The following is a 24077-nucleotide window of genomic DNA, read 5'->3' on the forward strand; positions in this document are numbered from 1 at the left end:
GAGACAGACTCAGACAGTCCCTTGGACTGCAAGGAGATCCAACCAGTCCATTCTAAAGGAGATCAGTCCTGGATGTTCTTCGGAAGGAATGATGCTAAAGCTGAAACTCCAGTACTTTGGCCACCTCATGTGAAGAGTTGACTCATTGGAAAAGACCCTGATGCTGGGAGGGATTGGGGGCAGGAGGAGAAGGGGACGACAGAGGATGAGATGGATGGATGGCATCACTGACTCGATGGACGTAAGTTTGAGTGAACTCCGGGAGTTGGTGATGGACAGGCAGGCCTTGCAACAATTCATGGGGTCACAAAGAGTTGGGACACAACTGAGCAACTGAACTGAGCTGAACTGAATATATACATATATTGTTTCTAATATCTTTAATATTAGGAAAAGTACCAAGAATACACTTAAACAGTCTTTGTCTTCCAAAGTTGCCGTTTTAATCTTTACATAGCCATATCCTTGGTAGATTTCTTTTGTCCTTGGTAGATTTTTAAAAAATTACTTTGCTGTTTATTTGGCTGTACCCAGTCTTAGTTGGCAACATGTGGGATCTACAGTCTTTGTTGCAGCATGTGAATCTTCTAGTTGTGGCATTTGGTATCTTTTTTAGTTGCAACATTCAAACTCTTACTTGAGGCCTGCAAACTGTTAATTGCGGCATATGAGATCTAGTTCCCTGACCAAGGATTGAACTTGGGCCCCCTGCATTGGGAGTTTGGAGTCTTAGCCACTGCACCACTGGAGAAGTCCCTGAAGTTAGTAATTATTTAGCAATTTGAATCCCTGATATATATGGAGACCAAAACTAGGCACTGCGTATGCACATGAAATGCTCCTGGGCCACAGATCCGTTACAGTTGAGGAGTATCTTAGAATCTCAGATTTAGTGATCTTGAAATAATTTAACATCTAAACATTTTGATGGAAAGCTTTTGAAAGACACTTTATTGTTTTGCACTTATCTATTTCAATAAAGATGGCCTATAAAGACATTGTGACCCAATTTATATACACATTATGATGCTAAAGGTTAATTGGAAGGGTCTTAACAACTTGATAGGGCAGCTACTGAGGCAGTTAAATTAAAAATTATCTATCATTTACTCTCATGTGATTGTACTTCTGACTAGGAAAATTTCAGTGGATTGTCATACCTTTTGGTAGAGTCGGAATATAAGTGCAAAATCCTAAGCTTCAGTTTATAGTTTTTCAGATACGCAGTGAACTCCTTGTATGGGCCATGTAGTGCTTGTAATAAATTGATGAACAGTAGACAATTATGATCACTGCTTTCGTGGAACTTTTATATGAAGAGATAGGCAAATATGTTACCCATGTTTGGTGATATAATGTGGAAAGAAAAAAGACTGGTTGGGGGGGGTGCGGTTTGCAATTTAGACAGGGTAATACTCACTGAGAAGGTGACATTTGTGTAGACTTGAAGTAGTTAGCCATATTGGCATCTGGAAGAAGATGGTTCCAGGCAGAGGAATCTAAGGTAGGAGTATGCTGGAGAAGCAGCCAGGAGGCCACTGTAGCTAAAGGGAACTGAGCAGAGGGGAGTGAAGAAGAAGGCTAGAACAGCACCAGTGGCTAGGTTCCCTCAAGCTGTGTTTATTCATAGGCCATTGTAAGGGCTCAGGCTTCCATTCTGAGTCATTGGAGGGTTTTGAGCACAGGATGACCTGAGTGTTTTATATTTGGAAAGTCTTTTTGTCTTGTTGAGAATAGACTGGTGTGGAGCAAGGGTGCAAACAGGGAGACTAGTTCGGAGGTTAACATAGTAATCCCAGAGAGAGATGATGATTCTTGGTTATAGCTGTGGTGAGAAATGAATAGATTCTGTAGAGCCAAAAGAATTTTTTGACTGATTACGGTGAATGGGAAATCTAAGAATTTGGCCTGAGTAACTTAAAGATGGAGTTGGTATCAACTGAGATGGGGAAAACAGGTACAGGGATCGAGCCCATGTCCCTTGCACTGGAAGCACGGAGTCTTAACCACTGGACTGCCAGGGAAATCCCAGGGGCTCATTTTTGAACACGTTGTAGTTGAGGTGTCATTAGGAAATTAAATAATACAGTTTTAGATATATGAGAGAAATTTGGGTTGGAGATAGAATTTATAGAAGTTACTGCTATATGTAGTTTCTAACACTTGTAAGACTGAAGTATATCAAGAAAGTGAATGTAGAGAAGTCCACAGATTGCAGTACTGTGAGGTCAGAAGAGGAAGGGCTGGTAAAGGAGACTAAGTAAGAGACCAGTGACGTGGCATTTTAGAAACAGATTAACAGAAGTGGATCTTGGAGAGACAGATCAGTTTGTCTAAGGCTTCTAGATGGCTAAGGTGATCACATGTCCTAGTTTATACCTGTTGTCTTGGTGTAAATTGTTAATGGTACCCCTTTATTTTCAGAAGCATCCTAGTTTGGTTAATAAATTATGTTGTCACCCTACTAATAGATCTCATAAAGTGAGGGCTTAATTGGGCATTAGTTTAATGCATTAACTTGCTTATGTAATGAAGATTGACTTGTTGAAAAGTGTGTTAGACTAGTATTTTTATCCTTTGCAGTTCTTTTTTTTTTTTTGCCACGCCTTGCAGCTTCGGGATCTTAGTTCCAAGGATTGAACCCTGGCCTCCGGCAGTGAAAGCACCAAGTCCTAACCCTTGGACTGCCAGGGAACTCCCTCCTTCGTAGTCTTTAGATGTTAATGCGAAAAAGTTGTAATCCTTGTTATGGAGTTCATGTTGGTAGAGAAGATATAGTTTGAAGTGCCAAAGCAAGCAGGAATTCATTTTATTGGAAGGTCAGTGAACACTTACTTTGCTGGATTTGTGCTGTACCACAGGTAAACCTGCTTTCCAAGTGGCACTAGGGGTAAAGAATCCGCCTGCCAAAATAGGAGACACAGAGAGAGACGATGGTTTGATCCCTGGATTGGGAAGATCCTCTGGAGTAGGAAATGGCAACCTGCTCCAACTGTCTTGCCTGGGAAATCCCAAGGAACTGGGTGGGCTTCTGTCCATGGGGTCACAAAAAGAGTTGGACATGACTTAGCAACTAAACAACAATATATTGTAAAGTAACTACTGTTCATATGAATAATATACTTTGAATAATACAAATTTGGGGGGTTTTTTGGCTCCACTGGGTTTGCATTGCAGCTTAAGGGCTTCTTCTCTTGTTGCGGAGCACAGGCTCCAGAGCGTGAGGTCTTGGTAGTTGCGGCGTGCAGGCTCTCTAGTTGTGGCTTGAGGGCTTAGTTGCCCCGTGGCGTGTGGGATCTTAGTTCTCTGACCAGGGATTGAACGTGTGTCCCCTGCATTGGGAGGCAGATTATTCTTAACCACTACACCACCAGGAAAGACCTTGAATAATACAGTTTTAACTGAACACAACTTATAAAAATTAAAAATACTTTGACTTATACTTGCCACTAAAAACAAGCATTTTATTTTACTGTTGTTATTATTTGGCTGTACTATGCAGCTTGCAAGACCTTTAGTTCCCTGACCAGGGATTGGTACTGGGACCACGGCAGTGAAAGTGATAGGTCCTAACCACTGAATTGCCAGAGAAATCCCCCAAAATGAGCATTTTAGATTTTTAATAAAGAAGTCTTCTTTTGACCCCTTTTATTCACACAGTTCTGGTGATAATGTTATCTGAAGGCATCTTAGCCAAGGATTTCTGACTTTGAGTTTTTATTTTGAACTTGGGAGGGTATTGAGTGGTTTCTTGGACTTTTTTTTTTTCTGGAAATGACTTGTATATAAACTGCCTGGTTTAGCTTGGATGTGAAGATTCTTGAAACAACCAGTGGTATATATGTGTAGCTCTGTTCATTTTTCCTCTAGTTTCTTTGGCTGATATTTTACCAAAAATCTCAAGTAATCTACTTATTCTAAACTTATCTACCCTTCTGATGGGTTTCCCCCCCTTTTCTTTAAACTTTTCTTTGAAAAAGAAAGGTGGAAAATAAAATATATACTTGTGGGAAAACAATGTTAGAAACTAAAGAAGATACAAAGGGCAGTCTTCCACACTTTACCTTCTTACGCAGAGGTAGCTATTAAATACTTACTCAACAAAAATTCCTATGTCCTCACCCCCACCTGCAGGATCTTAGTTCCCTGATCTAAGTTCCCTTAGTTCCCTGGGATGAAACCTGGGCCTAGGCAGTGAGAGTCCTAACCACTGGCCTGCCAGGGAATTCCCATCTGTGTCCCTTTTTTTGTCTTAATAAGTGTCTTTCCTGCACAGTTTTGCTTCATTTCTGTTTAACAGCTGCCTTGTTTCAATATACCATAATTTATTTCTTGTATTTCTTCATATTTAAGCAGTTACTTTTTGCTCTACTTTCTATTTGCTATGATACACAGTATTTCACTGAAAATCTGTTTCCCTTGAGTTCTTGAGGTAATATACATCAAAAGATACAGTCTTAATGGTGGAATTATAGTTTCTGGAGTAATGCAAAAATCACTTTCTACAATAATTGCCAATTTGAGTTTGAGAAAAGGTTGTACCAGTTAATAATGTTAACAATCTTGGTGAAATATGCCATCATCATACTATGAAGGAAACAACTTGCTCTAAGAATTTATAGCAAGCATGTTAGTTACATATAATGGATAGATATTATCAGTTTATCTTCGACTTCTTATATGGTATTACTTTCAGAGAAGGCAATGGCACCCCACTCCACTACTCTTGCCTGGAGAGTCCCATGGACTGAGGAGCCTGGTGGTCTGCAGTCCATGGGGTCACTAAGAGTCGGACAGGACTGAGGGACTTCACTTTCACTTTTCACTTTCACGCATTGGAGAAGGAAATGGCAACCCACTCCAGTGTTCTTGCCGGGAGAATCCCAGGGACGGGGGAGCCTGGTGGGCTTCCGTCTATGGGGTCGCACAGAGTTGGACACGACTGAAGCGACTTAGCAGTAGCAGCAGCATGGTATTACTTTAGAATAGACAAAAATGCCTTGCCACATCCCCAAGATTCTCTTACTGTTTTTTTTCTCCCCAGGAAGATGTAGAGAAGAATAACATAGGTAGAAACAAAACAGAACAAAGCAGGGTAGTCTTTCTACATTGTTAAGAAGTTATTAAAGGTTTAAATGCCCTTACCAAGGGGGTTTTTAATCTTCATGAATTTCCTTTACCTTATGTAGTAAGTTCTGATGGTAATGAAGTTATGAGCAAATTTCTGATTATGAAGCTGTGGATAAGCTCAGCTCCTTGCATTCAAAGATTCTTGTGTCAGCAGTGGTACTTGGTGAATTCTTAAAAACTTGGCGGGGGGGCGGTGTATGTGTTGTGATACAGAATAGTCCTGTATGTGTTGTAATACAGAATAGTTCCTGACTCAGCAGGTGGTTGGAATTAATAAAATGATAAGCATCCTGTCATTTTAGCTATATTGCTGCTTTTTCCTTTCTAAATTCTGTTACTGAGAAGTTTGAACAGTACAGGAAGGAATTTGGGTTCTGGGGTCCTTAATTTTAAGTCAGCTGTTCAAATACTGAAACATATATCCTAAAATACAGCTTTAAAACCAAACTACTGTCTGATTCTGAAGCAATACATAAGTAGTAAGGTGAATAAATGGAATCTTTTAAATAAGTTGTAGACAGTGTGGGAAGAGGGATTGAGAATGTCAGATGAATGTTTCTTTCCACAAGCCCTAATTTTAGGGTAATACTTCCTTGTGGCTTCTAAAGGATGTAGTGTAAATTATCATTGAAATTGTTACAGGAGAAGCCTCATGTTATAGGACATCTTGCGAAAAATACAATCTTTTATGAAGAGGATGGATGTATTTTCTTTTTATACTGCCCCTACCTAATTTTTCAAACTTGGCATTTTTTTATCAGTAATGGTTGAGACGACATAATTTTTTAAAAGGTCCTTGGTTGTATTTCAGGTCTTAAGATGGAGAGTTATTTAACCTCTTTTAATCCTAATAAAAAATTAGCTAATTAAAATTTTTTTTATTCTAAACAGGTGCCATGTTTCAGAACAGAGTAAGACTCCTGGTAAAAAAGAACTGAAGACACTGTACGGACACCAGATACAGGCTGATTACAAAGAAAGCATTAACCTGCCTCTGAGGTGACTAAAGGGGAATAATGGTGATTTTGCGCCGGGCTCGGCCGCCTGCTTCCGCCCCAACCAGCAATGAATCTTGACTCGCTCTCGCTGGCCTTGTCTCAAATCAGCTACCTGGTGGACAATTTAACCAAGAAAAACTACCGAGCCAGCCAGCAGGAAATACAGCATGTAAGTAAACTAGTGAGAAAACAAGCATCATTAAAGGAATGAGTATTCAGTGAAGAAAATTGGAAATTTATGTGGGTATGCTGCATGAAAAATGCCTCTTATTTCTAGTGATTTCAGCTTAATATATAGATGAGATCTTACTTCATTGCTTTTTTCTAAATTTTAGGATTCACAGATTTTGATTTTTCTATAAAATTTAGGAAATCTGATCTGTTTCATTTTAGTCGGTCCCGTTTTCTTTTCTGTCTTAAAGTGAGATATACTTCACAAACTATAAAACTGATCCTTTTAAAATGTAAAATTGGCTAGTTTTTAGTATATGAATAAAGTTGTTTGGCTGTCGCCATCTAACTTGAGAATGTTCGCATCACCTGAAGAGGAAACACCTGAATCCATTAGCAGTTGCTTTCCATTTCTCCCTCCCTCCAGCCACTGGCAACCACTAACCTACTTTGTGCCTCCATGGGTTTGTCTTTCTAAACATTTCATATAAATGGAATCATACCATATGAGGCATTTTGTGTCTGCCTTCTTTCACTAGCGTAAGTTTTCAAGGTTAATTCATGTCGAAGCATGCATCTGGATATTTAGGTTTGGTTCCACTTTTTGGCTGTTGTAGATATTGTGGCTATCAACATTCATTTACAAGTTTTGGGTGGATGTTTATTTTAAATTTTGAGAGTATATACCGAAGAATGGAATTGCTTGGTCATATGGTAATTCAGGAGAACTGTGATGGAAACTCAGTAAAAATCTTGGCCAGCTCCACAGGGAGAACTGGAGTGGATATCACAGTGGTCCTCTGGGGGGCCCAGATGGCTTGGCCTTTATATCCATCTTGTTGTTTGAGGGCTGCCTCAGAAAGACATGTGTTCTTGAGTAATACAATTGCAGCTTAGACGAACACGGAAGGAGCCAATTGCAGGGGCACCTACAACTTCACCTTGAAGTGGGAAATATGGTGGCACTGCCTGGATTTCCCCCAGCAAGGCTCTATGTGGTCAACTTAATAGTATATTATAATTGGTTTGATCGTCTTCTCTACTCCAAAGACCTCAAGGTGTGGGACTGTCCTTTAGTCTCTGTCTCCTATACCTAACCTTTAGTGTTCAAGTGCATTTGAATTGAAAGAAGGAATAAATTATTTAGTAATTAATTTTGAACGTCGATGTTAGAATGTTTGGTTTTAGCCTTGGGCTGAGGTTTTCAGTGTGTACAGATTTTCTTTATATAAGTGTGGCCTCACTGGTACCTTTGCAGATAGCCCCCTCTCTTAACTTTGAGAATGGTAAGAAATTTAGAACTGGGATGGGAATAGGGTTCTAGTTCTTGACTCTGGATTTCCTTTGGTGATAGGTAAAGGCTTACTGCAGTTCTAAGCTGCCTAGTATTTATTTTTATAAATATTTAGGGGCTTCCCTCGTGGCTCACTGAATGATGCTAAAGCTGAAACTCCAGTACTTTGGTCACCTCATGCGAAGAGTTGACTCATTGGAAAAGACCCTGATGCTGGGAGGGATTGGGGGCAGGAGGAGAAGGGGACGACAGGGGATGAGATGGCTGGATGGCATCACTGACTCGATGGATGTGAGTCTGAGTGAACTCCAGGAGTTGGTGATGGACAGGGAGGCCTGGTGTGCTGTGATTCATGGGGTCACAAAGAGTTGGACACAACTGAGCGACTGAACCGACCTGAACTGAACTCGTGGCTCAGACAGTAAAGAATCTGCCTGCAGTGCAGGGGACCCTTGTTCAGTCCCTGGGTTGGGAAGATCCCCTGGAGAAGGGATCTTCTCCAGTATTCTTGCCTGGAGAATTCCATGAACTGAGGAGCCTGGTGGGCTATAGTCCATGGAGTCACAAAGAGTTGGACACAACTGAGTGACTAACACTTTTCACTTGTTGTGGCTTAAATAGGTTGACTGGAATTGTGTTCCTTTTGTTCTTTCTTCTGCTGACAAGTAGGAAGAAGGAATATTTATCAGATTTTCTTTAGATGTATGAAATCCCTAAATGTGAATGAGCTGGCTAGTATTACTATGCTATAGGTGAAAAAGCAACTTGAGAATTTAATTTGCCCCCTTAGTCAGGGTTTTATGATGTTCTTTAGAGAGTAACTCCTATAGTTGTTATTTTCTTTGAAAATATTTGTTGTCATTATTAAAGAAAATATGAGGACTTTCCTGGTGGTCCATTGGCTAAGACTCCACACTCCCAACTCAGGGGGCCCTGGTTTGATTCCTGGTCAGGGAACTAGCTCCCACATGCTACAGTTAAAGATCAAAGATCCCCCAAGCTGCTGCTAAGACCCGGTGCTGCCAAATAAACAAACAAATTAGTAAATATTTTAAAAGGTACTATGTAAGTAAAATATAGAAAAATAAAATCAAGCCTGGTTTTCCTACTCAGCTTTTTAATACTTGAGTAATTTTTGGTTTGCATTAAAAGTATTTTTACTATAAAAACATTTTATACTGTTCTTTAAATGATAGTCTCAATAAATTTAAAAATTTTATTAAAATTTCAATTATTTCATCCATAAAATGTAATAATAAAATTGCAGTTTAAGATTTTATTAAAGATGATCTCAGTCACACATGAGTAGGTATAATAGAACCCCCATGAATCTGTCATCTGGTTTCATTTGAAACCAGACTGGTTTCGTAACCAGTCTTGTTTCATCTAACCCACCTGCTACTCTCAAATTCCCAATCCTCCTCCAAACCCTTGCCCCTGGCAGAATAGTTCTTAAGCATCAAATATCCAGTTAACATTAGCATTTTTTCAGTTTGCCTCATTTAAAAAAAGGTAAAAACTGTTGACTTGAGTCAGGACTTCTGCCCCATAGTTTGTTGCATTTTTATTAAATCTCTTAAAATCTGTGTTTTATCCCTTCTTCCCCTCCCCCAACCCCCCCCACCCTTGCAGTTATTTTGTTAAAGAAATCAGATTGTCCGGTAGTTATCCACTGTCTGAATATTGCTGATTACATTCCCAGGGTGGTATTTTACATGTTCTTTACTTTGCTATAAATTGATAATTAAATTTGGGAGCTTAATCAGATTAAGGTTTTTTTCTCCCTTAGGACAGTTTTATGGGTGGCAGTGTATACTTTATTTAATTAGGAGTTCATAATGTCTAGTCTCTATTTTTGTGATTTTTGTCAGGCTTTGTTCATTGACTGGATTCATTGATTGTTAAGGATTGCAAAGTGGTAACATTCTAATTGTTAGCATTTTTTATTAGTTGAAATAGTTCTGTAAATGGAAACTTGCCCTTACCACCTGTAATTGTCTGGTTGCCTGAAGTATGATTTATATAGAGGAAGGGCTTGATTCTGTTTGCCAGTTTTCAAAATGACTTGTTTCCTAGCCTCCAAATAAGACCAATGAATGGTTTTTTAATATTAGAAATCTGCGTATTTTTTAACATATTTGATGTGTTTGAAGCCATTGAAAGTATTCTTGATATTCATCCATTATCCTCTTTGGCCACTGAAAGCTTATTCTTATCAGCTTCCAAGTCCTTTGACCCTATTCTAAATTTTAAAAAAAAAAAAAAATTGCCTCCTTCCTTCCTTGAGCCTTTGTTGCTGTTTGGAATTTCTCTAGTGGTGGTGTCCTGGCTTCCCACTGTGGTGTCTTCTCTTGTCGCAGAGCACAAGCTCTAGGTGCACAGGCTTCAGTAGTTGTGGCACATGGTATCAGTTGGTCCGTGACATGTGGGATCTTCTTGGACCAGGTATTGAGCTTATGTCCCCTGCATTGGTAGGCAGATTCTTAAACCACTGGATGACCAAAGAAGTCACTGAAGTTTTTTTTTTTTTTTTTAATATGAGAGGCTAGAATAGGGAAAAAGTAGTCTTAGTTCCACCATCTTTTACTTAGGAGTTTGACAATTATGTCTTTTGTGTTAAAAGTAATCTTTTATGTCTCCCGCAAAAATTTTTCATGTTCTTTTTAATATGTTAAACTGAATAGGTGCACTGTTTTTTATAAAGTAATCCAAAGTATTCATACAGATAGTATACTAAAAACCCAGAACGAATCTTTTGGCTCATGGAGTCTGTTAATGTGCTATTTAATAGACAGATGATTACTCTACATATACATTGTGCTAAGCTCTTTTCAATCACCTCAGATATGCAGATGACACACCCTTATGGCAGAAAGTGAAGAGGAACTCAAAAGCCTCTTGATGAAAGTGAAAGAGGAGAGTGAAAAAGTTGGGTTAAAGCTCAACATTCAGAAAACGAAGACCATGGCATCCGGTCCCATCACTTCATGGGAAATAGATGGGGAAACAGTGGAAACAGTGTCCACTGCAGATGGTGATTGCAGCCATGAAATTAAAAGACGCTTACTCCTTGGCTTCCCTGGTGGCTCAGATGGTAAAGCGTCTGCCTGCAATGTGGGAGACCCAGGTTCGATCGCTGGGTTGGGAGGATCCCCTGGAGAAGGAAATGGCAACCCACTCCAGTACTCTTGCCTGGAGAATCCCATGGACAGAAGAGCCTGGTAGGTTATGGTCCATGGGGTCGCAAAGAGTTAGACATGACTTCACTTTCACTTTTCACTACTCCTTGGAAGGAAAGTTATGACCAACCTAGATAGCATATTGAAAAGCAGAGACATTACTTTGCCAACAAAGGTCTGTCTAGTCAAGGCTATGGTTTTTCCAGTAGTCGTGTACGGATGTGAGAGTTGGACTGTGAAGAAAGCTGAGTGCCAAAGAATTGATGATTTTGAATTGTGGTGTTGGAGAAGACTCTTGAGAGTCCCTTGGACTGCAAGGAGATCCAACCAGTCCATTCTAAAGGAGATCAGTCCTGGGTGTTCTTTGGAAGGACTGGTGCTAAAGCTGAAACTCCAATACTTTGGCCACCTCATGCAAAGAGTTGACTCATTGGAAAAGACTCTGATGCTGGGAGGGATTAGGGGGAGGAGGAGAAGGGGACAACAGAGGATGAAATGGCTGGATGGCATCACCGACTCGATGGACGTGAGTCTGAGTGAACTCTGGGAGTTTGTGATGGACAGGGAGGCCTGGTGTGCTGTGATTCATTGGGTCGCAAAGAGTCGGACACAACTGAGCGACTGAACTGAACTGAAGCTCTTTTCTTGACTAGATATGACATGAACACAGATATATAAATTCCCAGTTCTCACTTATAGTCTAGTGAGATGTAGAAAATAGAAAATTATCTGGTGATGGTAAGTACCATGGAGAGAAGTAAAGCAGGGTGAGGGGTGATGATGGCAGGTCATATTGCTGTTTTAGGGAGGGTAATTAGGAACCCTCTCACTGATGAAGTGACTTTAGAGCAGAAACCTAAAGGAGGTGAGAAGACAAACCAATTTGTAGATATCTGGAGTTTTTTAGTTATAGGGAATAGCATTGGTAAATTTGAGCAACAGCCAGAAGCTCAGGGCCAGTACTAATAATTAGATCAGTTCCTTTAGGGCTTTTCCATGTGGGCTATTATTATAAAAATTGCAGTTGTGTTAGATTTTAGGTTATACTCTTTAGGGTAAAAACAACAATGGACAGAAAAAATGAGGCTCCCACAAGTGCAGTTTGTTATAAACTTGTTGCCTTACAACTTCAGTGTGTCATTTGTGCTGTTTGATGCTTTTGATATAGAGGGGAATCAGAGAACACAATTAGGTGGGGCTAATTCCTGGTAGTTTTTGTTTTTCTTTCCTTCTTGCTAGTGCCTGTAGGGAGCATTTTAAAAATATTTAATCACAAAATATTGGCACCTCCATCTCAATTCCTAGAACTCTTATTCCAGAATGAACAGTTATGTAATTTGGGATGTTGTCCTAGAGGTGAATTTAAAAAAAAATCACTCAGTTTTGACTACAAACTCGTATTTTTGGTCTTTTTAGATTGTGAATCGGCACGGTCCTGAGGCAGACAGGCATTTATTACGCTGCCTATTTTCGCATGTGGATTTCAGTGGCGATGGTAAAAGTAGTGGCAAAGATTTTCATCAGGTATTTGGGGCTTACACAGTATATATTCACTTAGATCTGATTGTTCCCTGAGTTGCATTTTGGGCCTAGTTGCATAGCAGATCTCACATACAAATAGGATCCAGAAATAATCTTAGCTGAATGGCTTAAAGATAGAGGGACTTCTCCTTTTCTTGTCCTTCTCTTGTCTTGCCTGGCTGCAGACCATTATAGCTACACAATTCAGGCTTAGAGAACTGGGAATGAGACCTGCCTGAAGGAAGCGGGACTGTAGGGCAGTCCTGCTTGACAAGTAAGTCAGGCAGAAAGATCTCTTGTCCTAGATTGAGTTCTATGGCTTGATTCTCAATTTGGGAGCAGTTTGTCATGATATTACATGATATTATGGTGACCTTGTCAATGGACTCTGTCCTACAGAGGTTTTGGTAACACTTCTTGTTAATAGACTTTGGTAGTTTCAGTGGGATTTTTAAAGAGCTGATTTTGATAATGTAGGAACAGTATACAGTATCAGGTTACCCTTTAATGTTCTGAGCAACGCTGTTTCTGTTTATGCAAGATAATGACTGAGTGCTAATGAAATTTTATTTTTTATTTTTAAAGACTCAGTTTCTGATTCAGGAGTGTGCGTCACTGATTACGAAGCCAAATTTTATCTCGACGCTGTCCTATGCCATTGATAATCCATTGCACTATCAGAAGGTTGGTATTCCTTTTAGTAGCCCTAAGATGTGATATCTTATTAGATGTTGTAAAAAAGCCTTAATCCTTGATCTCATATCATATTTTAATTAAAAAACTTCAAATACTTACTTTGGAGGGTTTTATAGCTTTCTAAAAAAGTCAAGGTAGTTTGATAATAATTAGAATCTTAATAAAACCAGGTCATATCAAGGCTTAAGCTTGTCAGAACACAGTTCCACAACTGTTGCTAGCCTCAGTACAGATTTGTCACTCCTATGCAGCACCATAATTGGGTGAACAGATGCTTTTATAGATCTGAAAATTGTATGTTCCTATTTTAAAATAAAGTTTGGTTTGTTTCAGAGTTTAAAGCCTGCACCCCACTTATTTGCCCAGCTGAGTAAAGTTCTCAAGTTAAGCAAAGTACAAGAGGTAAGTGATTTAAGAAAAGAGATAGACAGAATTAGAAATAAAGCAACTATTTGTACTCTTTGGTCAATCTGACCCTTCTTCTTTCAGGTAATTTTTGGCCTTGCCCTCTTGAATTCTTCCAGCACAGATCTCAGAGGTTTTGGTAAGTTCTTCTTTCCTGTAGTGAGGTTAGAGTCTTTAAAATCTGTGGATTTCTGAATCTTGAACTTAGTTTAGAGAGTATGATTATTTTTGTTTGATCTCCTTTATGTGTGTGTGTATATAGTAAAAACACATTAAAATCTGCCTTCATAACCATTTTCAAATGTATAATTCATTAGTGTTAACTGTTCACATTGTTATGTAATGGATGTCTGAAACTTCTTTGTTCTAAAAAACTGAAGCTCTGTACCTGGCCAAAAATTCTCTACCCCCTCACCAAGCCCTTGGCAATTGGTCTTTTATTTTATGTCTGCCAGCTAGAGCTGTGAAAATACAGAGGGTGAAGGGTGAGTTGGTGAATGAGAACGATGGTCATCTATCTACATTTTGATGGTATGTGACTTCTGACCTGTTGTGGTGCAAAAATAACTTGTTTTGTTTGTTTGTTTGTTTACCCTTCTAGCTGCCCAGTTTATCAAACAGAAGCTTCCAGATCTTCTGCGTTCTTACATTGACGCAGACGTCAGTGGAAATCAGGAAGGTGGCTTCCAAGATATAGCAATAGAGGTCCTACACCTCCTCCTGTCCCATCTCCTCTTTGGGCAGAAGGGAGCCTTTGGAGTTGGACAGGAACAGATAGACGCTTTTCTTAAGACGCTGCGCAGAGGTAAAAAGACTGTCTGTAGCCTATAAAAGATGAGACAAAAGATGGTTTTTTTGGATGAATATACATGGCAAAGGGATTTTAGAATACAAATGAAGACAGCGATTTACCTTTCTGTTAAGTTGATAATCTTTGAGAAGGAAGAGAGTATTTTAGTGACAAAAGCCTCGTTATAGAAACAGTATAATGCGAAGAGCACTTCACTGACAATCTTGTTATCTAAGTGCCATCTCAGTTTGGACTTGGTGTATTTCCATGTGGTCAGATTTTTCCCTTTTATGGGATACAGAGACTATGGTATTGTGGCATGTTCTTTTTGGTTGAAATAAGTTGATCACTTTTGATATACCGACTTTACCTCTTCGGCTGTTGGCATTGTTGTGCTAAGATAACTCCTGGTTCTGCTATTGCCATCTTCCTTTCAGAGATCTTTAAAACAAATCTTATAGTGGACTAGCCACTATCCATTTTCACTGTTATTATTGTTTTCTTAATGTTTATATAATTATATTAAAATTTATATAATTTTAAACTGCATTAACTTTCTCAGTAATAGGAAGTTTTCCACTTGTCAGTGAAATGAAAAGACATGGATGTACCAGTTGTTTCTGATGCCTTCCTTGCATGGGAATTGATAGCGCTGTGTGACATTTTAGAGTGATATATAGGGTGTGAACTATATAGTGATATATAGGAACAACAGACTGGTTCCAAATAGGAAAAGGAGTACGTCAAGGCTGTATATTGTCACCCTGCTTATTTAACTTATATGCAGAGTACATCATGAGAAACGCTGGGCTGGAAGAAGCACAAGCTGGAATCAAGATTGCTGGGAGAAATATCAATAACCTCAGATATGCAGATGACACCACCCTTATGGCAGAAAGTGGAGAGGAACTGAGGAGCCTCTTGATGAAAGTGAAAGAGGAGAGTGAAAAAGTTGGCTTAAAGCTCAACATTCAGAAAACGAAGATCATGGCATCTGGTCCCATCACTTCATGGCAAATAGATGGGGAAACAGTGGCTGACTTTATTTTTCTGGGCTCCAAAATCACTGCAGATGGTGATTGCAGCCATGAAATTAAAAGATGTTTACTCCTTGAAAGGGAACTTACGACCAACCTAGACAGCATATTGAAAAGCAGAAACATTACTTTGCCAACAAAGGTCTGTCTAGTCAAGGCTGTGGTTTTTCCAGTGGTCATGTATGGGTATGAGAGTTGGACTATAAAGAAAGCTGAGCACCGAAGAATTAGAGTCCCTTGGACTGCAAGGAGATCCAACCAGTCCATCCTAAAGGAGATCAGTCCTGGGTGTTCATTGGAAGGACTGTCTTGAAGCTGAAACTCCAATACTTTGGCCACCTGATGTGAAGAGCTGACTCATTTGAAAAGACCCTGATGCTGGGAAAGATTGAGGGCAGGAGAGGAGGATGACAGAGGATGAGATGGTTGGGTGGCATCACCGACTCAATGGACATAGGTTTGGGTGGACTCCAGGAGTTGGTGATGGACAGGGAGGCCTGGTGTGCTGTGGTTCATGGGGTCACAAAGAGTCGGACACGACTGAACTGAACTGAACTGATAGGGTGTGACTTAGTCAATGTCAATGGATAATGGGATCTAAAAGAATTAAAAATATACTCATGACCATTATATATGACAAAGGAACATTCAAATTTTAGAATTGGTGTTGAAGTCATAGTTTGGACTGGGCTAGCTGAATAAACTGAATAAACTTTGCTTTGAGTATGAACTTGTCAAAGACTCAGGTTTGAGGGACTTTTAGAGAGTTAAAGAGGACAGTTCGTTTTTAATCAATATAGCAGTTATAAGTATCTTCTTCCTTTTCTCAGATTTTCCCCAGGAACGCTGTCCTGTGGTGCTTGCACCACTTTTATACCCTGAAAAACGGGACATTCTAATGGACAGAATCCTGCCTGATTCCGGAGGGGTAGCTAAAACCATGATGGAGAGCTCTTTGGCTGATTTTATGCAAGAAGTGGGCTATGGCTTTTGTGCAAGGTTGGTAGGAAGGCATTTTAAACCTCTGATTACTCTTAGGACAAGTACAATGTCATTTTTTAAAGCAAGTTCCTGATGGTTCCTTGATGTGTTATCTTTGCCTCTCAAGAATTTTGCTTCTAAATTCAATCTTCCACATATTAGTTTTGCTGCCACCTATTAGTGTTTTGGTGGCTAAATTTCTACTTATCCATCCCCCCTAATTGCTCACATTTACAGACAGGGGTTCCTAGCCTAGTTGGCATGTTATGCATTTTTAGCTTTTGAGAGAGAAAGGGCATTGCAGCAAGTGTTAATGGGATCGTGTCCCATCCAGCATGCCTGATTTGCTTCTGCCTCCTCCCACCCTCAGTTTCCTCACTGTGCCTTGATTTTTACAGTCTTCCTTTTCTAGCCTTTCATACCCTGCCTTTCAGATATTTTCCCCATTTGCCAGGGGCATCAGAGGAAATTGCTTACCCTAATGGTAGCACTTAAGACTATTAAACAGTGGATTATTAATGTTTCTTCTGAGAATATATTATTAAGGGCATTTATGTGCTTTAGTTTGACTTTAAGTGTAACATTTAATATTTTTAAAACTCAAATCACATTTCCACTTAGTTTGAAAGTGTATTTCTTATGTGTATATATGTGTCTGGCATAAAACTTCTGTTGATGCAAAGTGAAAAAAAGTACATTTTCAAGGCTTTGTACATATCAGAATAACCCTTGATTGGTATAAATCAAGTTATTCTTTAAAATACTGATATTCAAAGATTGAGGAGGATAATTTTGTTTCTTTTTGAAAAATACTACTCTTAATTCATATTTCCTTCTTTAATCAGTATTTTAAACTTTTTTCTTAACTGGGCATTTTTTCCATTACTTGCTATGTGAAAGTAAGAAGAAATGAAGTGTATTACTCTATGTTAGTAAAACTAGTGATTTCACTCAAAGACTCATATGAGTGTTTCTTAACCTTGGTGTTGAGGGTGCTATTTTTCTGAAGTTAAATTTTTGTTTCAGTATTGAAGAATGTCGCAATATAATCATGCAGTTTGGTGTTCGGGAGGTCACAGCTGCCCAGGTTGCAAGGGTTTTAGGAATGATGGCTCGAACTCATTCAGGATTAACAGACGGAATTCCATTACAGGTAAGTGTGGCAATCAACTATTTTACAAAGTGAATTAATTTTTTATTTTATTAAGTCAGTATGATTGTTCTATCAACCCGAGCTGAACACATGCAGTAGTTGGCTTTGTTTAATTCATTTTTTACTCCTACAGAGTATCTCTGCTCCTGGCAGTGGAATCTGGAGTGATGGGAAAGATAAAAGTGATGGAGCACAGGCACACACATGGAATGTAGAAGTCTTGATCGATGTTCTCAAAGAACTGGTGAGTACATGTAATGTCGTATATTTATGATATTAGTAAGGTATAGCCCAGAGAATGAAAATTTTAATGAGTAAAGTGCCTAGCTGAATGAGGGCTGCACTGTTTTGTAATTTCTGACTTCATTGGCTTAAATGTAATGAAACATCAGAAGTAATTATGTACTGGAAATAGCACATAGTCAAACTCTGGCTTTGTTCATAATGAATTGTTGCTATGCAGTTCTGAATCACACTGATGAGATGATTGGCTGGCAGTTAGTGTGTGGTTTTTGGGGAAGGATGAATTTGTTACAAAATAATGATTATATGAAGAATTATTGAGGAGAAAGAAAGTCTGAATGTTTTCTGGAAGGTGTACAAAAACCCTGCCAACTTTGTTTATGGTGGATAGGAATAATAAAAATCAGTACATCTCTTACTAGTTCCACTTCTGGAATATCCATAAGCTAAATAATTGGCTCCCAAATAAAAAGTACCTCTCCTAAAATAAAAAGTACCTCTCCTAAAATGTTGAAATGTTAAATACAAGGGTAAAACTTCTAGTTATTAAAAGGGAGTGTGGAGTCAAGATCAAGGTGTAATATTCCAGGCTTGTTCATAAAATGTCAGGGAACTACATATAAGGCTAACGACTACATACACACACATAACATTCTTGGTAAGGTGTCAGGTCATTTGTCTATCCTGTATTTCAGTTTTAGTTTTCCACATATGTAACTTAGAGGCAGAACTGAATAACAGGGAATCATACCATTCTCTTTATGACCTTAACATCAAAGGGTTTTCCTTTTATTTTAATAGTAGATGGATTTATGGTGTTCAAACCTATTAAAAAATAACATGATCATGGCGGAAAATTTGGAAAGTGAAATGAAAGAAAAGCAAAATAAAATCACAGTTTTATCACTTATGGATAACCAGTTATTAATTTGTTCTTAACCTGTGGTTGTCTATAAAATGAAAACATGCTTTTCTCTCTGTTTCATCTCAGTAGTTTATTGCCTTATTGATGATACTCTTTTTTTTTTTTTTATTGTAGACAAGGACAGTGTTCCATGTTATCTGAACCTATGTTGTTTTGATTTCAGAGTGCAAAGGCTATAAATTAAATACCTTCAGTGTGGATTTGAATAGTTGAATTAGTAATATTTTCCTCTTCCTTTTTCTTCTCATGTATTTGAGTTTCTGTATATTTTTTTGTAGACAGGGAGCAGAGGACAATTTCAGACATACATTGGGTTAATAATTTGTTTGGTTTTTTTTTTTACTACCCAAGATGGAAGGAGGAAACCATAGGGGCATACCTGTGGACTTTCCAAACTTAACCTCTTTCTAGGAATGCTGTTTAATAGTATATTTATGATTCTGTTCTGTCACATTCAGTCCTTGAAACAAACTGTAGAAAAAAATCTCACCTCTGAATGCTATTGTTGCCTTAGAGTGAATACCCCAACTGAGGTTTACTCTTTGTACTGTATACAAAGCAAGTCTTCAGAGAAGTCACCTTAAAGCAAAACTAAATTGGATATGATGTTTTGGTTGGAGATTTAATTTTGAAGTATGCACATCCTTTTTTTTTTTTCCCTTTCAAGCACAAAATATTCTTTTTTTTTCCATTTTGGCCACACGATGTGGCATGCAGGATCTTAGTCTCCCACCCAGGGATCCAACTTGTGCCCCTGACATGGGGAGCTCAAAGTCTTAACCACTGGGACACCCACTTGGGACACCAGAGAAGTCCCAAGCACAAAATATTCTTATTGCTTGGTGCAGAGTGTTTGGTAAATGATCTTCTAAAGTTGTTTCCTGTGCTTTGTGTTTCTTTAAGGAATCTCATACTGCTTTTATGAATACCTTTTCATAAAACATTTTTGAATAGAATATTTTTAGTCTTTTTGTCATAAAGAATTTAGATCACTTTTCCTGATACATACATTGAGATACTTTTAGGGGAGATCTTTAAGATTGACATTTGGGATAATTGGTTTATCTTTGCCACTTTGTTCCAAAGTAATGAAGTCTTACTGTAAAGAAGAGGCATTATCGGGATGGGCGTGTTCACTGCACTAAAGTAGAGGAAGAGAGATTTCCCCATTATGTCCTCATATATATTCAGAAGTATATCATGAGCTGAAAGGTTGGAGTTGCTTGCTGAAAGATTGGAGTTACTTACTAGTAGAGCTGGTTTATTTTGAATATTAAGAATTTGCTTTTCTGAGACTCCCCTGGTGGTCCACTGGTTAAGAATCTGCCTTGCAGTGCTGGAGATACAGATTCGATCCCTGGTCACTAAACTAAGATCCCATATGCTGTGGGGCAGCTAAGCCCATGTGGTACAATGAAGACCCAGCACAGCCAAAATAAAAATAAAAATTTTTTTAAAAAGGAATATACCTCTTCTAAGACTTTTTGGTAATGCCGGAAAGATTTAGATGATTTTGTGTCTATAATTAGACTATTACCATCTTGATTGAACTAAAGATTTAATGTGACTCTTTGGATAAAGCAATCAAAATATGTGCACTTTTGTTCATTAAACTTTGAAGTGCTTTTCTTTTTTAGAACCCGAGTTTGAATTTCAAGGAAGTAACTTATGAACTGGACCATCCTGGGTTTCAAATTCGTGATAGTAAAGGACTTCATAATGTAGTCTATGGCATTCAAAGGGGTCTGGGTATGGAAGTGTTCCCTGTAGATCTCATATACAGACCTTGGAAACACGCAGAAGGCCAGGTAAGTGAATAGTGTTTAGCTATAGAAGAGACACAAAATAACAACTAACATAGTGACATCTATCCTTTGATTAAAATATTGTTTTAAAATAGAATTTGTTTTGCATTGCTCAGAAAAGCAGAGACTCCCGTGAATTTTGAAGAAACATTATTATAGTTTAATACCAGACTCAGCTGAAGTGTAGCAATCCATCTGTTTTCCCAGTATTTTAAGGATGTTTGTCTCCAGGGTCATCATGCACCTTATTTTGTCTGAATTACCTGTGGTTTTGAAAGATCAAATAATTAAGATTTTAAAGGGAAATTTCTGATAACCTTAAGGTTGAAATTGCTTTGTTAAAATGTTTCAGTTTTTTAACATCCACAGTCATTTATGGTAGTAAGGACTTTTTTCTCTTTTTCCAGCTCTCCTTCATTCAGCATTCCCTTATAAATCCAGAGATCTTCTGTTTTGCCGACTATCCCTGTCATACTGTTGCCACTGATATTCTGAAAGCACCACCAGAGGATGACAATCGAGAAATTGCCACATGGTAAACACTCTTCATCTAGCTTTTCTTGAAAGGATCACTTCTACTTTTTTGAAATATAAGATTAATAGTTAGCCAACTACATAGTTAAAGGTTTAAATGAAATAGTATTTTTAGCAAGCCTGCTTACCCTAAATTTTATATAGTAGGGTGTTCTTGGGTGAAAATCTCTATTTAGTCCCCTTATCACTAGACACATCTTTCTTCTTGTAATATCTGCCATTGTATATTTTCTGAAACTATCAGACACGTTAGAAGGAGATTTGCACTTCTCTATTAGGGTTAAATCCCTTTCTTTTCTCTGTAGATTTTGCTTGCTTGCTTTTGTAAGTGGCTCAAAGTGGCCAACTCATGAAATCTCAAACTTTAAGTTAATTATCTATTTTCTCTGAGTTTCAATTCCAAATTTCTGAGGGAAAATCTGACTGGCTGAGTTGGTTTCTCCTGAAACTTAAGTCATTCCTCTCTGAGGGATGGATGTGCATTACTATTAAAATACACTCATGGCTATAGGGAGTGGCCATGGGCTGCTTTGGTCCTCAAAGACATCTACTTTATAATGTTTTTTCCATTTTTTTCAACCATACTCTACTGGGACACTTTTTCAACATGAACAGTTAGTGTTTGGGGGGAGGGGGAGGGAGGAGGACGTGTTGTGGCTGTTCGTTTTAGGTCAGTATAAAGCCCTATTGGGCTTCCCAGGTGGTACCAGTAGTAAAGAACCCTCCGGAGAATACAGGAGACTTAAGAGATGTGGGTTCAATCCCTGGGTTGGGAAGATCCCCTGGAGTAGGAAATGGCAATCCACTCCAGTATTCTTGCTTGGAGAATCCCCATGGACAGAGGACCTTGGCAGGCTACAGTCCATAGGGTCACACACAGTCAGACACGACTGAAGCTACTTAGCATGCACGCACGCACAAAGCCCTATTGACATCATCTTACAAGACAAAGGATGGTAAATTTTCCCTGTAAAGGGTTTAATATGTGGCTTTGCAGGCCAGATGGTCTCTGTGCAACTACTTAACTCTTAAATTGTAGCACAGTATAAATGTGAGTGTGACTCTATTCCAGCAAAACAGTATTTACAAAAATTAGGCAGTGTGAGATTGGGCCTGTGAATGTTGTTTGCTGATCCCTGTTCTGAAGCAGTGGTCTGTTCTAAAGTGTATCGATTCCCCAGATGTCCAGGTGGTAGCCAGTGTTGGATCTGCTGGGTTGGTTGATTTTTTTTTTTTTTTTCCCTTCCTGTTAAGATTAATGTGTATGGTAGTGTTTCTTCATTTTAACAGATAAAAACCTCTTTCCAATTTATAAAACTGAAATGTCATTATATATTTAATAACTCCTTGATACAGCTGTATATTCAGGTTTCCCTAATTGTCTCAAAAATGGTTTATAACACTTTGTATGATTGGGAGTCCACATAAGGTCTAAGTACATAGTTTCTTTCATTCTATGAGTCTTCCTTTTTTTTTTTTTTTAATATAATTCTTGACCATTGATTTAATGGAAAAATAGCATCCTGTAGTCTTCCCTATGATATAGGGTATCTATTTCCTCATGGTGTTTAATTTGATCTCTATCCCATAGTTTTTATGGACTAGGATTAGTAAGATTTGACGCTTGGCTGAAGCCAACCACATTTAGCTTCCAATTCATAGGAGGTATTGATTACTTCTGAACTTGTATAGACATCAGAGGGGGCACGTAAGTTAAAACTGTGTTACCAAAGTAAGTGTTCTGGCTGGGCTTTCTTTTTAAATTGAAATACAGTTGATTTGCAGTGTTGTGTGAGTCAGGCTGTATTTTTATGTAGAATGTTTGTTGTGTTTATGTTTTATTGAATTTTTGACTGTTTGTAAACTCTGATATTTTTACTTTTCACTCTAATCACAAAAAGTTTTTCATGGTGAGGAGGTCCGTGGTTATGCAAATGGTCAGTCACGTCTACTCCTTCATCACTTATTTTGTTAATTTGGACGGCTTTTAAAGTTAGTTTGAAAGCATGCCAGCATTATATATTTGAGATGAATCAGCACCAATTTAAATATTTTTCAAATACTAAAGATGACAGCAACTTGGTTTTGTCTTGATAGCTGGTATCATTTATTTGGAAAATGGATTTTGTGTCCTTAGATTTTCACTGACAGATTATCTTATTTCCATTCTTGTTAGGAAGAGCTTGGATTTGATTGAATCTCTGCTAAGGCTCGCAGAGGTAGGGCAATATGAGCAAGTCAAACAGCTCTTCAGCTTCCCTATCAAACACTGTCCAGACATGCTGGTATTGGCCTTATTACAAATCAACACCTCCTGGCACACCTTGCGCCACGAACTCATCTCCACTCTGATGCCAATTTTCCTTGGAAACCACCCTAACTCAGCTATAATTTTGCACTATGCATGGCATGGACAGGTAAGATACGACCATTTCTTTGTCTTAATAATCAACATTAAAACTTTTTTGTTGATTTGTGTTTTGGGTGTACAGCAAAGTGAGTGTTATATGTACACATATTCATTCTTTCAGATTCTGTTCCATACATGCCATTTCAGAGTGTTGAGTAGAGCTTCCTTTGCTGTACAGTAGGTTCTTATTTAGTTATCTCTCTTTTGTACATAGTAGTGTGTATATGTCGTTCCCAATCCCCACCCCCCATAACTGTGTTAGTTTCCTACATCTGTAATTCTATTTCTGCATAATAGACATTCTTTTGATGATGTTCAACTAGAGAAATTGTCAACCTTGGAATCCTGACACTCTGAGAAAGTCACACTTCCATAAAATTTATTTTATCTTTTAGCATCATGTAGGTATTAAGTATAAAACTTGAAAGAGCAAGGAGGCTAGACAATTAAAAAAAAATTTCAGTATTATGAAAACTGTATCGCTAGGGTACCAGTACAGAGCTTAATAGAAACAGAAGGTTCTCATTTTACTTCTTAATAGCAAATGAGAGAATATCACACATCAATTGAATTGACATAATTGTACTTTAAATCCAGCATTTAGAAAGATGGTAACAATAACCCTGTGTACGAGACAGCAAAAGAGACACTGATGTATAGAACAGTCTTACGGACTCTGTTGCAGAGGGAGAGGGTGGGAAGATTTGGGAGAATGGCATTGAAACATGTATAATATCATATATGAAACGAGTTGCCAGTCCAGGTTCGATGCATGATACTGGATGCTTGGGGCTAATGCACTGGG

At 38.4% G+C, this 24077-nt stretch overlaps 1 protein-coding gene across 3 annotated transcripts in view; it reads left to right on the forward strand.

Annotated features, from left to right (window-relative positions):
* CNOT1 (CCR4-NOT transcription complex, subunit 1) overlaps nt 1-24077 on the forward strand; it is an 82945-nt gene that overhangs the window by 19444 nt on the left and 39424 nt on the right. For all 3 annotated transcript variants that reach the window (XM_010861840.1, XM_010861839.1, XM_010861838.1), the window contains exons 2-13: nt 6022-6297; nt 12189-12296; nt 12879-12977; nt 13323-13391; nt 13479-13533; nt 13996-14199; nt 16052-16220; nt 17229-17355; nt 17489-17599; nt 20161-20331; nt 20736-20863; nt 23039-23279. In XM_010861840.1, the coding sequence (XP_010860142.1) occupies nt 6196-6297; nt 12189-12296; nt 12879-12977; nt 13323-13391; nt 13479-13533; nt 13996-14199; nt 16052-16220; nt 17229-17355; nt 17489-17599; nt 20161-20331; nt 20736-20863; nt 23039-23279 (1584 nt within the window). In that variant the 5' untranslated portion in view covers nt 6022-6195. The remainder of the gene's footprint in view (nt 1-6021; nt 6298-12188; nt 12297-12878; nt 12978-13322; nt 13392-13478; nt 13534-13995; nt 14200-16051; nt 16221-17228; nt 17356-17488; nt 17600-20160; nt 20332-20735; nt 20864-23038; nt 23280-24077) is intronic.

The sequence above is a fragment of the Bison bison genome, unplaced genomic scaffold (genome assembly GCF_000754665.1).
Source record: "Bison bison bison isolate TAMUID 2011002044 unplaced genomic scaffold, Bison_UMD1.0 scf7180017864473, whole genome shotgun sequence".
Taxonomy (NCBI): Eukaryota; Metazoa; Chordata; class Mammalia; order Artiodactyla; family Bovidae; genus Bison; species Bison bison.